Raw genomic sequence first — 15,590 nt, forward strand, 5'->3', positions numbered from 1 at the left:
AGGCTTCATCTCCTTCCGGTATCCCACACGTTTCCTGGGGTCTGTTAACCTTCGTGTGTAGGAGGGGGCTTGTCTTTCCCTTCTACTTCTCACGGTCACCGGTCACCCTCTCTGTAACTTGGGGGAAGCGGTTCTATGGAGCATCTTGGTGGCCAGGTTCCTTGCTCCAGCTGGTGACACTTTCTCAGGTTCAATTTCCTCATCTGTGAAATAGAAAGGTCTTTGACTGTCTTGGCACAGCAGGAAGCAGTTTAACCCTAGCTTTAGAAACAGACACCACGCCCAGGGCGGAGCGGGCAGTAACTCGTTTGCTCAGCCTCAGATAAAGAACAGTTAACCAGGCTGGGAGGAGGCGATTACTCAACCCCGCGTGGGAAGGCTAGGGACTGGTAAGTGACCCCGGGACGTGGAAATGCCGTCCCTCTTTAGAAACTCGAGAGAAATATTAGGGACTCCACCTAGGGGTTGTATACATCCAAATACTGGGTGGGACACGCCTACTTTACTCAGACTTGAGGGTGGAATGCTGGGGTGGAGTCCGAGGCTGGCTTGCACAAGGCAATGTTTAGGATGGGCGGGTCCTACCGGTAGGCAGGAACGAGTCACGTGACCTTCGGGGCCCGGTGCCACGTGGGTGGGCCGTGAGTCTACCTCCAGCTGCCAGTCTGGAAACCATCAAAACTATGTACCCTTAATTACTGTGTGCTGACTCTCCTGCTGGTGGGGCTGAGACCTCGGTTCCCCGCGGCGGGTGCGCGCACAGGTGAGCCAATTTGGGGAGAACGGGGGGCTCCTCTACCCAGAGGGGCGCTGGGACCCTGGTGCAGGGGCGCAGCTGCGGTGTAGGGGTGGTTGCTCTCGCCAGGTAGTTGACCTGGGTGCGGGTTTCTGGAAACTGCCGCTCCCGGCCTCTCCCCATCTGGCTCAGGGTGCAGGATGGTGCGCCCCGGGGCAGCGCACACCTGGCTGGTCCCTGGAGGAACTGAAGACCAGGAACCCAGGCAGATCCGGAGCCCCGGCCCGTAGCCTCCGGAGCACCCAGCCTCCTGTGGAGAAGAGGTGTGGGCCCGCCTGGGGCCTTGAGCCTGAGAAGTACTGTGGCCAGGGAAAGGACCCTGGAACTAAGAGGGCACCACCTCTCCTGGCTGCTTTCCACCCGGGCGGTGCCACCTCCCGCCGGCTCCAGCCTGGCCTCTCCCTGCAGTGCTCCACTGCAGCGCAGGCGGGGGCGTGCCCGGCGCCAGTCCCGGTTGCGTGGGGCTCTTGGCCGTCGGGGGAGCTCCAGAAAACTTCCCTAGGCGAAGGCAGGGAGGACCGGCGGACACGGCGGGGGCTTGCCTTCTGGGGGGCGATCTTGCAGGAGTCAAGTGATTGGCTGCTCTTTCCGCCGCGCTTTCCCTTAGGGCCCTGGGCCAGGAGAACAATAAGCCCCTAACAACGCTCTGGTTGCAACTGTGCCCGGTGACAGAGCTGGACAAAGGGAGCTTGTGTCAGCTCAGCTTCTCTCTCCAGCCTTCAGCTGAGTTGGGAATGTAGGGAGTCCAGTGTGTGGACGCTGCCTCCGGTGCTGGGGGCAGGACTTTGCGGCTGCCTGGTCGCACTTCCTGCTGGTGAAAGCACATTGGGGTCATAGGGCGGGCACAGGGAAGTCCTGGGAGCCTCTCAGCCGCTGCTCTAAAAAGGATGAAGCTCTAGGGCCCCCGCCTGGGAACCGACTAGAAACGGGTAGTGTTTACAGGCCTCTCCTTTCCCCCCCAGTACTAGCAACATCTAGGAAACCAATGGAGGAGCTGCGGCCTCACCCTTCCTTCCTGTTTTCTTCACTCCCCCACAGCCGGTCATGGTGGGAATGTTTGGGCCCACTCGTTTTAACTGTGTTTAGCTGTGGATGGGGGACAGGGTGGGGACTCCTGTAGTGTGTGTCTGTGCCTGAAGTATGGCCCCCAAGCATTGAAAGCTGGTTTTGTCTCAACAGATGGGCTGTATGGGGTTCCACAGGCTGCGGCCAGTCTCTGAGCTCCCCTAGGTCTGCAGGGTAGAGCACAGCCATGGCTCAGCCACTGGCTTTAGCCCTCGATGTCCCGGAGACCACGGGAGACGAAGGGTAAGTGCCCTAGTGCCGGTGGTCTGCAGTGTATTTGTGTTACCCCTTGGTGTGAATCCTTCTGCAAGTGGGCGGGGCCCTGAGTTTGGATTCCCACACTCACTCCTCCCTTGTAGCCTGGAGCCCAGCCCCTATGAAGAAAGTGAAGTCCATGACTCCTTCCACCAGCTCATTCAAGAGCAAAGCCTTCGGGTGGCGGAGGAGGGGCTGGAGCTACTGCCCTTGGGTCCAGGTAAGCCCAGGCCTGCCCTCTGACCTGGTGTGGGCAGGACCTGGGAATATCTGCTGTCGTTTGTTACAAGAGTGGATTGGGTGGGGTGGGCTAGGTAGAACAGCTGAACCACAGTGTCTTGTCATCCCTAGGCAGAGGTGACCAGACCCTCCCAGGACTTGAAGGTGCTCCTGCCCTTAGCTCGGCCACTCTCCGCATCCTGGCCAGCATGCCCAGCCGTACCATTGGTGAGCCACATCCTTTGTCCTTGTGTTGGCCTTCACCCCAGCTGGGGTCTGTGAACCCAGAGTCAGTTCTTCTGGGCTCCCAGCTTTCCTGTTGCTGGAGCCTGAAGCTCAACATAGTCATGGGTCATTATTGGATTCTAAACATGACCACTTGCCACAGCTGGGGGAGGGAGGGGAGATAGGATAGGCTCTTGGGTTTCTGGTAAAGGGTTTTCCCTCAGTCCTGGTGCTGAGAACTTCCTAGAAGGGCGTGAGGCTAGTCCTGTTCCTCCTCTCTAATACCCTGCCACCGGATTTCCAAGGTCGCAGCCGTGGGGCCATCATCTCCCAATACTACAACCGCACAGTGAGGCTTAGGCGCAGGAGCAGCCGGCCCTTGCTGGGCAATGTGGTGCCCTCTGCCCGGCCCAGCCTTCGCCTGTATGACCTGGAGCTGGACCCCACAATCCTGGAGGAGGATGGTGAGTTGAGTAACCCAGCCACCTGCCTGGGCAGGAGCCAGAACACAACAGGGTCATCAAGTCTCTTTCTACTGCTGCCAAGGGCTGCTTCTGCATACCAGACTAGCGGCCGAGGTCTTTTCCAGGGCTGGTATTTAAACCCCACTCACCACTACCACCAAATCTATCACTGAGTGCAGGGGAGCCTTCCAGCAGGCAGTGGTGGTCAGTAGCTCCAGTAATAGCTCTTAGCTTACTTCTTGCTGGGTGAGACAAATAGGAGCTGAATAAATGGGTGAGCAGGCGCCTGAAGCTCAGACACAAGCACAACTGAAGAGGACTCCAGGAGGGCGAGCTGGGAGCATCCCAGCCGGGGGCTCCTGGGAAGCTTCCTGGAGGAGTTAACTGGAGTGGAGGAGGCAGGTGCCAAGGCCCACAGGCTGGAACAAACCTGGTTTCGTTCAGAGCCAACGTGGAGAGGCTTGGGGAAGAGACAAGCCGGCGCGCGACTACTGACAGTGGGAGCCGAGTGGCTTGCAGTGTCGTGGGCTCTATTTACTTTGCCGCCTGGCCGTGTCCCACTTTCCCGAGGGCCTGCTCTCCCTGGCTTCTTTCTCCTTTCCTCCCCTCCTCTTCCCTTTCTGTGGGTGTGAACTGTGAGCATTAGGCAAACACTCTACTGTTGGTCTGTGTCTTCAGGCTCTTGGTGACTGAAGACAGGGTCCAGGCCTGCTCAGGTTGGCTCTGAACTCTGGTCCTTTTGCTGGAAGATGGGTCCCTGGGCATGCCTGTCAGGGGTAGATGACTTATCTATAAAGTTGGAGTTACAAAATTCCCTCCATGAGCTGGATATAAAGATGAGCTCTGCATCTCATTATATTGTGGGGCCGGAAGTGTGGTAAACTCTTCTTCCGGTTGCTGTGGTACAGTACTCTGCCCAAAGCAGCATACGAGACACAGGGTTTTACTCTGGCTCACATTCAGACTACAGCCCAGTGTGTCAGGTTGTCAGGGTGACAGGGACTTCGAGCAGCTGAGCATGAGTCCAGTTGTCGTGAATGAAGGAACACTGGGGCGCAGCTCACATCCACTTTATATCATGCAGGATCCCCTGTCCAAGCCGGGCATGGTGGCACACGCCTTTAATCCCAGCACTTGGGAGGCAGAGGCAGGTGGATCTCTTGAGTTTGAGGCCAGCCTGGTCTACAAAGTGAGTTCCAGGACAGCCAGGGCTACACAGAAAAACCCTGTCTCAAAAACCAACCAACCAACCAAACAAACAAACAAACATTCCCTGTCCAGCGTTATGGCGGGTCTTCCCACACTGATTAAAATCATCAACATCACCCCTCACAGGCATGCCCAGGGACCCATCTTCCGGTGACTCTAAAGTCTGTCAGGTTGTCACTAATAACATCACAGCGGCCATGAGGAGGCAGGTCTGACCCCTGCCCATTCCCTTGCCGCTTTGTGCATCTATCCTGACAGGCTTGGGACCTCTAAGGTGGGGGAGAACACCACTGGCCCCTGGAAGTCTTTATGTTGAGGCTCAGGGTGCCTGAGAAGCAGAGTCCCACCCCCTCCACTCTACCAGGAGGAGATCACTCGCTGCTGGGAAGTACTGGGCCCCCTGGGCCTCAAGGATGTCGGGTTGTGGTGGAGACAGGAGAATGGGCTCCTGAGAGGTAGACGATCAAGAGGATGGTCTAGACTGTCACCTGCATCAGAGGGCAGCCATCTGGGTGGTCTCAGGGGCTTGTGTTGGGCTGCAAGCTGTCCAGGGCCCTGGTCAATATGCAGCAGGAAGGAGGCTGGGCACTGAGGAATCTTTTTCCTCTGGGCAGAGAAGCGGAGCCTGCTAGTAAAGGAGCTTCGAGGTCTGTCTGCGGCCCAGAGGGACCACATGGTGCGGAACATGCCCTTGAGTCTGGGTGAGAAGCGCTGCCTGCGGTGAGTGCTCCATGGCCTCTGCTGGCCTGCCTGAGCATCCCTCTGTGGTTTAGGCATTTATGGTCTAGGCATTGTCTCTGTCCCCAGAGAGAAAAGTTGGAGCCCAAAGGGAAAGCGGCGGCACCTGCAGGGTGGAAGCGGGGCCTTCTCCTGCTGTAGCCGGCTCAGATACACCTGCATGCTGGTACGAGCTCTGAGCTGTGAGGTCACCCTGCTGTGGATGTGGGTGGCTGGGGTTGAGGACACCCTACCCTTCTGCTGTCCTATCAAGGGACTTCTAACCGCAGCTTTTTCCTGGGGCTGTCATGCATGTGTGTGTGTGTGTGTGTGTGTGTGTGCGCACGTGAGTGAGTGAAACCTGTCCTGGCATCCCAGCCCTCAGGGCTGTCCTCCGTCTGTTCCTCCAGGCTCTTCATAGCCTGGGGCTGGCACTGCTCTCAGGCCTGTATGCTGCCAGGCCGTGGCGCTATGCTCTGAAGCAGATCAGTGGCCAGTTTGGCTCCAGTGTCCTCTCCTACTTCCTCTTCCTCAAGACCCTGTTGGCCTTCAATGCGCTGATGTTGCTGCCTTTGCTGGCCTTCCTCGTGGGTGTTCAGGCTGCCTTTCCACCCGACCCAGCAGGCCCCGTGCCTATGTTCTCTGGTCTGGAACTCCTCACAGGCGGGGTGAGGCCTTCAGCTCCTGCCTTGGCCAAGAACTGGTGCCAGGCTTGTCCTAGCTCTCCTGGTGGGCTCTTGCCTGTTCCCAGATATCTCTATGGGTGGCTTTCCCTTCTTCTGGAGGCCCAAGAATGGGCTAGGGCAGTGGTTCTCAACCTGTGGGTCCCAACCACCCATTTGGGGTCTGAATACAGTATCCAGTGTATCAGGTATTTACATTATAATTCATAATGGTAGCAAAATTACAGTTTTGAAGTTACAATAAAATAATCTTATGGTTGGGGGTCGCCACAACATGAGGAGCTGTATTAAAGGGTCGCAGCATTACAAAGGTCGAGAACCCTGGGCTAGGGGAAGGGAGAGAGGATGTCTGACTGTGCTTGGCCTCCTGACAGGGCCGGTTTACACACACAGTTATGTACTACGGCTACTACAGTAACATCACGCTGAACCCGTCATGTGACGCCCCTCGGGAAGGTGGCCAGTGCAGTCCCAGCCTGGGCAGCCTGCCCTATAACATGCCGCTGGCCTACCTCTTCACAATGGGGGCTGCCTTCTTCCTTACCTGCATCATTCTGGTATACAGGTATACCTTAACCACGGAGCCCTCACTCTGAACACCGTCCTCTCACCTGTGGCTCCTACATTGTCTCTCCAGCTCTTTTCCACTCATCCCCTTATCCGTTCTCCCATGTCTGCCTACCCATGTTCCTATTGAGACATCCACTTACCCACCCATCTCTCTATCCTGATTGAGCCTTCTGTGCATACAGCTATTGATTCTTCCATTCACACCCATCCATCCATCCATCTGTCCATCTACCTGCCTGTCTACCTATCTACCCACTTGCCCATCTAACCATTCCTGTATCCCCTACTTATGCTTTCTTCTGTCAGTCCATCCATCCATTTGTCCTTCCACCCATCTGCCCACCTACTTTCCTGCCAAACCATATTTCCCTTCTATCCACATAGCCATCTATCTATCCATCCATTCACTTACCCATCTATCCATCCATCCACCCACCCACCCACCTACCCACCTACCCAACCATCCATCCATCCATCCATCCACCCACCCACCCACCTACCCAACCATCTATCTATCCATCCATCCATCCATCTACCCACCCACCCACCTACCCAACCATCCATCCATCCATCCATCCATCCATCCATCCATCCATCCGTCTACTCATCACCTGTCTACCCATCCTCCCATTGTTCATTGCTTGTCTCTGCTGCTCCCTAGCATGTCCCACTCCTTTGGGGAGAGCTACCGGGTTGGCAGTACCAAGGGTATCCATGCCCTTACGGTCTTCTGCTCCTGGGACTACAAGGTGACACAGAAGAGGGCTTCCCGAGTCCAGCAGGACAGCATCTGCACTCAGCTGAAGGTAAGCAGCTACCAGGCCCATGCATGCTGCCTAGTTTCTGCAGATCTTATCCTCTTAGGAGCAAGTAGCCAGATCTGTGTGGAAGTGGTGTATGACTGTGAGCTGGCCTTGAGGTTCTGGGCTGAGGTGGTCTTTCCCTAACAGTGACAAGGAGGTCTGATGTTCCCGCACCTTACTTCAGTTGGTGCCTCTGTGGCATTAGCCCTGAGCGTCAGTGACATGAAGGTGCCGGAGTTACTGGAACTGTTCCAGTGTGTTGAGGCTTGGGCCAGGAGGAGGAGGAGCTGGGTCTGCCCAGGGTCCCTTTTCTGGGGGAACTTTGCCTTCCTACCCTCAACCTCAAGCTGTGAGCAGCTCCCTTTATAGTACTAGTGACTACAGTGGTCAGGGGCTAAGGACTGCTGGGGAAATGGAGGCACAGTGGTCAGATCTTCTGTTCAAGGTCACAGGGGCCACTCTGGGGTTTCATGAGAGTTTTTCTTGTGGACAGGTATCCACCCCCCAGGGGCTCTGATCGGTTAGGGGCTGCCCATGTCCATAGAAGGGGACAAGGGACACAGGCCAGGCACTGGGCTTCCTAGTGAAGGGATGAGGAGGGACAGGCCTTAAGGTGGTGGCCATCCTGGACTCCCTGTGTCCTAGATGTATGGCCTGAGCCTCTTTAGGGAAGGGAGGGGCTGGGGCAGCCTGCTTGTGTGTCAGGCTGTCCAGTGACAGAGACACACTACCATCTTCAGGAGCTGTTGGCTGAATGGCACCTTCGAAAGCGCCCTCGGAGTGTGTGCGGGCAGCTGAGGCAGGTCGTCGTTCTAGGTCTGGGGTGGCTGTTGTGTCTGGGCTCCACAATGGGCTGCACAGTGGCTGTCCTCACCTTCTCAGAGGTAATGATTCAGGTAAGGCAAGGAAGGGATAGAATGCCCAGTGACTGAGATTCCATAACCCCATCAGGCCTGGGTCACCCCCGCCTCCCCCATGGTTCTAATGTTCTCCCTTGCTTCCTATGTGGCTGGAACTCAGGCCTGGAGCAAGCTGTGTGTCTTGGGAGAGGGAGTTACCCCCATTTTCCAGCCAGACCCTTCCAATAGTGTCTACTCCCCACAGGGTGGCTTGTCCCTGTGGGTAGTGCATCTTTTCTAAAGGAACCCTCTCTCTTCTCATAGAGTCCTGCTTCTGGTGGCCAGGGGGTGGAGGTGTTGGCCCTGCCCCTGGTGGTCAGTGTCCTTAACCTGGGTGCCTCCTACCTGTTCCGTGGTCTAGCCACTCTGGAGCGACATGACTCCCCTGTGTTGGAGGTATACATGGCTATCTGCAGGTGTGTGGCTGGGAGCGTGGGCTGCTGGGTAGGGCTCCTCGGAGTGTCTGTTGTCCGGCATCCCCCTTAGCCTCCAAACCCTCCACCTGCACAGGAACCTCATCCTGAAGATGGCCGTCCTGGGTGTGCTTTGCTATCACTGGCTGGGCCGCAGGGTGGCCACCCTGCAGGGTCAGTGCTGGGAGGACTTTGTGGGCCAGGAGCTGTACCGCTTCATGGTCGTGGATTTCATCTTCATGCTCTTGGACTCCCTTTTTGGAGAGTTGGTGTGGAGGTGAGGATGGAGGCCTTCCCACTCTGTCCTCTGGGCTCTGGGTACCAGCCTGTGAAAGGTTCTTAGACAGGGAGGATGGTGGGAGGCAGGATGTGGGGTAGTTTCAGGTGGAAAGGAAAATGGGGTTTCAGTATTGCTTATAGACGAGGAAGAGAGAGGAGTCATCGTCTTTAAAATGTCCCGGGGGTGGGGCGAGGCTTCCAGCTTTCTGAGCAATCATTGACTCCTGTGTTTCCTTTGAGAGGACATGGAGTTAAGGAGAGCTGAAAAGTAAGACATTGTTTTTCAACACTTTTTCTTTTTGGTTTTCCGAGACAGGGTTTTTCCTGTGTAGCCCTGGCTGTCCTGAATTCACTCTGTACACCAGGCTGGCCTTAAACTCAGAGAGATCCACCTGCTTCTGCCTCCTGAGTGTTGGGATTGAAGGTGTGTGCCACCACACCTGGCTTCAAACTTTTCTTAGACTTTTTTTTTAATTGTGGTGTGTGTGTGTGTGTGTGTGTGTGTGTGTAGGTCAGTTCTTTCCTAACACATGGATCCTCAGGATTTAACTCAGGTCATTAGGTTGAGTACATTTATCTGCAGAACCATCTTACCAAACCTTTTCTGACTATTTGAGGTAAATCCTGAGAAGTCACCCAGCCTTACTCCAGACTCCCTACTTTCTCCTTCTCAGGGGATTACAGGCCTAAGCCTATGCCACCTGACCTAGAAGTCCTTGTTTTTTGTCTTGTTTTGAGACAAGGTCCCAGCTGGCCTGGAACTCCCTACACAGACCAAACCGGCCTGGAACTCAGAGATCTGCCTGCCTTTGCCTGAGTGCTGAGATTAAAGGCATGCGCCACCATGCCCTGTCACCTCTTGCTTTCTCGACACACGGTCTCACCCTGTAGTATAGGCTAGCCTTGGCTTCTGAGTGCTGCTTTGTCTTTGTCCTGGCTGCCCTGGAGCTCACTATGTAGTCCTGTCTTGCCTTATTCGTGGAATCCTCCTGCCTCAGCTTCCTGAGTGCTGGTGTTTCAGACGTGAACCGCCTTGCCCATTCCATTTTTATTTATTTTCTCATTCGTGTTCTTGTCGTGTGTGTATGTGTGTGTGTGTATCTCTGTATGTATGTGTGTGTGTATCTCTTTGTGTATGTGTTGGTGGTGGTAGAGGCTGTGAGAGGGAGTCAGATGTCTCTCCCCAGCCACAGCTGCTGTTACAGGCAGTTCTGAGCTACCTTATGTGGATGCTGGGAACTGAATTCAAGTCCTTTGGAAGAATAGCAGGTGCTCTTAACCACTGAGTAATCTCTCTATCCCCTACGCCCCCTTTGTTTGGTTTTAGAGAAGTACAACTAAAAACAAAAACAAAAACAAAACCAAAAAAACCCAAAAAACAATCTGGCAGTGGTGGCGCACACCTTTAATCCCAGCACTTGGGAGGCAGAGGCAGGCAGATTTCTGAGTTCGAGGCCAGCCTGGTTTACAGAGTGAGTTCCAGGACACCAGGGCTACATAGAGAAACCCTATCTTGAAAAAAATAAACAAAAACCCAACCAAAACAACAAACCAAAAACAAACAAAAAATCAATTTATGTGTACTATCATATTGCCTGTATGTATGTCTGTGAGAGTGTCAGATCTTGAAGTTGTAGACAGCTGTGAGCCACCATGAGGGTGCTTGGAATTGAACCCAGGTCCTCTGAAAGGGCAGCAGTGCTCTCAATCGCTGAGCCATCTCTCCAGCCCCACAGAACAACTCTTAATGCAGTGTGCTGAGATTGGTGTCTTGCTTTGGGGAGAGGATCAGACGGGGCTTCTGCAGTGACTGCCCCCAGGTCCTGAGTGGCCACAATCTCTCCTGACATTTGCTGGGTGCTAGGTGGCTCTGCCTGGTGCTCTGGGGATGAGAGTCTCCCTGCTCATCTCTCAGGGGCTCCTCTGTCCAGGCTCATCTCAGAGAAGAAGCTCAAGAGGAGGCAGAAGCCTGAGTTTGACATTGCCAGGAATGTGCTGGACCTGATTTATGGACAGACACTGACCTGGTGAGGATCTCCCACCTGCTTCCCGCTGGCTGTCAGCCAGTGCCTTTCTTCCCTGCGCTGTGGCAGCCTGCCTTTGGTTCTGGGTGGGCAGAGGGTAGAGGGTGGGTGGAAGGATGCTCACCAGCCCTGCCTGCCACCATCCCCAGGCTGGGTGTCCTGTTCTCACCGCTCCTGCCTGCAGTACAGATTCTCCGGCTGCTCTTCCTTTTCCACATCAAGAAGGTAACACGGGCCGGGTGTGATGGCCGGCACTTCTAATTCCAGCGGCCAGGTGGCCGAGGCAGGCCTTTGCTGGGTTCAAGGCCAGCCTGATCTAAACAAGTTCTAGGGTAGTTGGGGCTACATAATGAGACCCCCTCCTCCCTTTCCCCTGAAAAAGATGCTAACTTGGTAGCAGAGTGGGCTTGCGGCACGGGGCCCAACATTCCTGCCTGGGTCATCTGCTGGAGACGTCTGCTGGCTCCCATGACTCTTGGGAGAGACTCTGGGCCTCCCCAGTTGGTGTGTGGCTCTGGGTCCCATGCTGTTCCTCCTCAGCTGCCCCCTTCGCGCGGTAGTCTTACTGGGCTGCTGCCTTGTGGGCAGCTGAGATCCAGAGTGGTGCTGGTCAGCCAGTGCATGTGGTGGTGAAGGCTAGTCCCTTTGCCCAGGCTTGCTGCCTCTTATTGCCTAGGGTGAGGGGGGCAGGGTCGCTCTATTGTCCTGAGTTCTGGCTTGGGGCCTGGCTGCAGGCCAGCTTTTTGGCTGTCTCTTTGTACTGTCTTTATTGTTGCTGTGACCAAGTACCTGACAAATGGAGTTTAAGAGGGAAAGGGTTTATTTTAACTCATTTGGAGGGTTTACAGTTCCCGCTGAGGAAGGCACAGCAGTGGGAGCTCGAGGCAGCTGGTCATGCGGCATCCTCGGTCGGGAAACAGATGGATGCTGGTCCTAAGCTTGCTTTCTCATTTTGTACGCAGTCAAGGACCCCAGCTGGTGGGGTGGTGCTCCCAGCATTCAGGGTGGGTCTTCCCTCTCCTCAGTTAAGTGAATCTAGAAATGCTCACAGGGATGCCCAGAGGTGGGTAAGCAGTAATAAATCATTCTCTTATAGGACCAGGGTGGGGATGGAGTTTGGTGGGCAGGACGTGGTGGCTTTGGCAGAATATAAATCCTAGCCTTTGTCCCCAGGCCAGCCTGATGGCCAACTGCCAGGCGCCACGCCGACCCTGGCTGGCCTCACACATGAGCACTGTCTTCCTCACCTTGCTCTGCTTCCCGTCGTTCCTGGGCGCGGCTGTTTTCCTCTGCTACGCTGTCTGGCAGTGAGTGGAAGCCTGTTCTTTGGCTTGGGGGGTGGGGACACAGGAAATGTTTTGTACTAGCTGAGAGTGGGACTCAGGGCCTGGTCTCCCACTTCTCCAGGGTGAGGCCCTCGAGCACTTGTGGCCCTTTCCGGACTCTGAACACCATGTATGAAGCAGGCACGGTCTGGGTGCGTCGCCTGGAGCGTGCAGGCTCTGGAGCCTCCTGGCTGCCCTGGCTGCACCACTTCCTGGTGGAGAACACTTTCTTCCTCTTCCTGGCTTCAGCCCTGCTGCTGTGAGTTCTAAGGTGGGGGTGGCCGTGAGAGGCTAGCCTGTGCTAGTGTCCTGTGTTGTCCTGGCCCTGTCACCAGCCTCCAGCCTGAGCCCCCCATCTCCTCAGGGCTGTCATCTACTTCAACATCCAGGTGGTGAAAGGTCAACGGAAGGTCATCTGCCTGCTCAAGGAGCAGATCCGGAATGTGAGTGCCAGCCTGCCTGTGCGCCCAGCTTGTGGGGTTCCCCTCAGCACACCTGTGTTTGCTCTATTTTGGGGGAGGAGCTTTCCTCTGTAGCCCAGGCCATCATGTCAGGTTTCACATCCATATCTCCCTCTGTACTGCTGGGTATCACACCCACGGCCTCCTGTGTGCCAGGCCGATTTTTTTCCCTCCTTCTTGCTCCAGCCCAAAGATTTATTTATTTATTATATGTAAGTATACTGTAGCTGTCTTCAGACACACCAGAAGAGGGCATCAGATCCCATTACAGATGGTTGTGAGCCACCATGTGGTTGCTGGGGATTGAACTCAGGACCTCTAGAAGAACAGACAGCCCTCTTAACTGCTGAGCCATTTCTTCAGCCTGCTTTTTTTTAATTTAAAAAGTTTTTTTATTTTCAATTTTTTAATTTAGTGTTTGTGTGTGGAGTTGGTTCTCCCTCTTCTTTGTGGGTTCTAGTGATCCATCTGATAGACGTATTGGGTTTTGTTTCTGAGATAGGGTCTTACTTTGTATGTAGCTCAGGCTGACCTTAATTTCAGTGATCCACTTGTCTCAGTTCCTTGAGTACTGGGATTAGTGTGGAACACTTGTGTGTGACTGAGATTAGGCAGAGAGCAAGCATGAAGCAGCCAGGTGCTTTCTGGTTTAGGAGTGGGGAGCAGTGTGGGCACAAATATTACTGTAAGGTGCTGGGTATCTCTGGGGCTGTGTATATACACAGACTGTCAAAAGCGGTCAAGACTAAAAACCATTTTTCTTAAGGAGCCAGTATAAGTAAGATGTGGTTGGTGTCTATCTATAATCCCAGCAATTGAGGGCTGGTTCAGGGTTAGCCAGTTATATAATGAGACTAGCCTGGGCAGCAGGAGAGCCTTTTCCTAGAGGGGGTGTAAGAGAAGGGGGGCAGGTTTGTCTAGGGCAGAGGCAGGGCCAGTGTGGAATTGGATTGGGCTGGTTCCTAGGCCTTCACAGTTAAGCTTCCATTTCACCTTAATTACTAGGCTTAGATCCATACACATGCCCACTTTTACCTTTTTCATTTTTGAGACATAGCCTTACCATGTAGCTTTAGCTAGCCTAGAGTTTTCTATGGAGACGGCGGGGCCATGCTCAGAGAGCTGCCTGCCTTTGCCTCCTGTGCTGGGAGCAGGTGTGGGCCACCATGCCCAGGTCCTTCTTTGACTGTCTGGTTCTTGTGATGATGCGCTTCACACGTGAGCTCCACAGGATGCCTGGAACAGGCCAGCTCTGGGGTGCAGGGCCGGGTGCTTCTCACGCGTGTGTTCTGGCCATTCTAGGAAGGAGAGGACAAGATCTTCCTGATCAACAAGCTTCACTCTGTTTACGAGAAGGAGGGAAGGAGCAGGTGATGGCGGAGCCTGTGTGAGCGGGTTGGGGAAGAAGGAGGGCACATGGAAAGCCGCAGCCCTGCTTCAGTGGTACTCCCTTGGTGAGGCATCTCTGGGCTCCAGGAGTCAGCTCCTGACTTGCCCCACCCTCTGCCTTCAATGTCTCTGTTAAGGCTGGGGTGGTAGCTGCTGGGATGCAGGGATTTGTGTAATCAAGACACCCTTGGGGATGAAGAGCCACATTCAGGCCCCACTGAGGCAGGCCAGCTTTATTTTATCTTTAAATTTAAACATTAAAAAAAAAATATGCTGGATCTCTGTGAGTTTCCAAGAAACCCTGTCTTGGAAAAAGAAAAAAGGAAAATGTATGTGTATGGGTAGTTTTTGCTTGAAGTGTTTGTGTGCCATGTGTGCCTCTGGAGGTCAGAGGGCATCAGATCCCATGGAAGCAGAGTTAAGCAGCCATGTAGGTGCTGTGAATTGGTCCTGGGTTTGTGGAAGAGCAACAGGTGCCACCTCTCCATTCTCACTGACTAGTTTTATAGTGACCTTGAGAACAGAATTTCTCCCTGCTGAGTGGAGCACAGACACCATGGTACCCTACACACCTGAGGTCCCCCAACCCTCCAGCAAGCTGGGGCTTGTTCCGTCAGGCCATGTCTGTAGGTCCCCAGCTGCAGCCGTGAGGGCTCCTCACATTGAGGCTGATGTCCTGTACTGAAGGCATCTCAGAACATCCAGTCATCCTGGGCCTTGGGCTACCTTGCAAGGGAACCCAAGGTCAGACACACAGCCCTGCCCTTGAGCCTTGTGGAGACTGGCGGTTCCCTTAGCGAGGCAGAGGGAGTGGTGGTAGTCTTGGTTCCTCTGGTCCTCACAGCTGGTATCTATGTGCACTGTGCTCCTTGAGCCCCTGTATTGACATCATGTCTTCTCTGAGGGGCCTGTTACTGCAAGCTGCTCCCCACAGGTTGCTGATAGTCCAAAGCTTTGAACTACAAAGTCACGTGGCTCAGCAGCTCTCAAAAGCAAGTTCCTGGAACGCAATCCTTGGTGTTTTCTTCACACTCCCATGCCAGCCTTGTCTTCACTGCTGTGTGGGAGGCCTGGCATGGATTCTCTGGGCCTCAGAGCATCCACTGAGCCACCCTTCATGCAGGTTAGAGGTGTTTTCATGTTGGTGGATCATCCTAATTTCTGTTTCTGGCAGGCCTGGCAGAACCCAGGACGCTACTGAACCACCTGCCTGGCATGAGGATGGAGGGGACCGGAAGGAACCCTGTAACAACCCCCCGCCCCGTCACCATGATCCTGCAAGCAGAGACTTGGACCTGAGATCCCCACAGGACGTGGCAGTAGAGTGACTTCCCATGAACTCCAGTTGGCATAGAGCAAGGATGTGGGATGTGGGACCCCTTCCCCTGTTTTTTTTTCCCCCCCTGGCAGGGTGCATAGCCCTGGGGTGTCCTGGCACTCTGTAGATCTGGCTGACCTTGAAGTCAAAGATCCACCTGCTTCTCCCTTCCAAGTGCTGGAACCATAGGTGTGCACCCCCTGATTAAATGGGTTTTGCTACATGAGTTTGTGCTTCAGGATGAGCTTGGGACCTGCCCCTGCCCTGTGCGTGTTGCTTGGGACTCACTAGGCTTTCCATGGGCTTAGGGCTTGGGTTAAGTGAAGGTCGCCCTCTACTGGTAGAGAGGAAGTGACCATGTTCTCCTGGGCAGGATGGAAAGGTTTGTGCTTGGGGTGGGGGTGGGTGAACCAATCAGTGGTGATGTCATGTGGACAAAAGAGTGCAGATTCAGGGGAGGGCTCAGGAGGTGAGAA

General features: G+C 54.6%; 1 protein-coding gene across 6 annotated transcripts; it reads left to right on the forward strand.

The window, feature by feature from the left end:
* Positions 1-369: 369 nt before the first annotated feature.
* Tmc6 (transmembrane channel like 6) lies at positions 370-15,340 on the forward strand. 6 transcript variants are annotated; one of them, XM_029484062.2, is made up of 20 exons: positions 370-389; positions 1,976-2,104; positions 2,221-2,336; positions 2,468-2,563; positions 2,866-3,024; positions 4,848-4,953; positions 5,041-5,137; positions 5,361-5,618; positions 6,008-6,198; positions 6,865-7,009; positions 7,747-7,902; positions 8,170-8,321; positions 8,416-8,595; positions 10,529-10,624; positions 10,771-10,846; positions 11,795-11,928; positions 12,029-12,205; positions 12,311-12,389; positions 13,710-13,777; positions 14,971-15,340. In XM_029484062.2, exons 2-20 carry the CDS (start codon positions 2,049-2,051, stop codon positions 15,122-15,124), a joined length of 2,496 nt encoding a protein of 831 aa, XP_029339922.1. In that variant the 5' UTR covers positions 370-389; positions 1,976-2,048; the 3' UTR covers positions 15,125-15,340. The 6 variants fall into 6 exon arrangements, with proteins under 6 accessions (XP_029339922.1, XP_021031950.1, XP_021031951.1 ...); XM_021176291.3 differs by lacking the exon at positions 370-389 and adding an exon at positions 636-763; XM_021176292.3 differs by lacking the exon at positions 370-389 and adding an exon at positions 636-763 and having other exon boundaries at positions 7,747-7,890.
* Positions 15,341-15,590: the final 250 nt, after the last annotated feature.

This window comes from Mus caroli, unplaced genomic scaffold (assembly GCF_978045245.1).
Source record: "Mus caroli unplaced genomic scaffold, Mus_caroli_1 scaffold_13, whole genome shotgun sequence".
Lineage (NCBI taxonomy): Eukaryota > Metazoa > Chordata > Mammalia > Rodentia > Muridae > Mus > Mus caroli.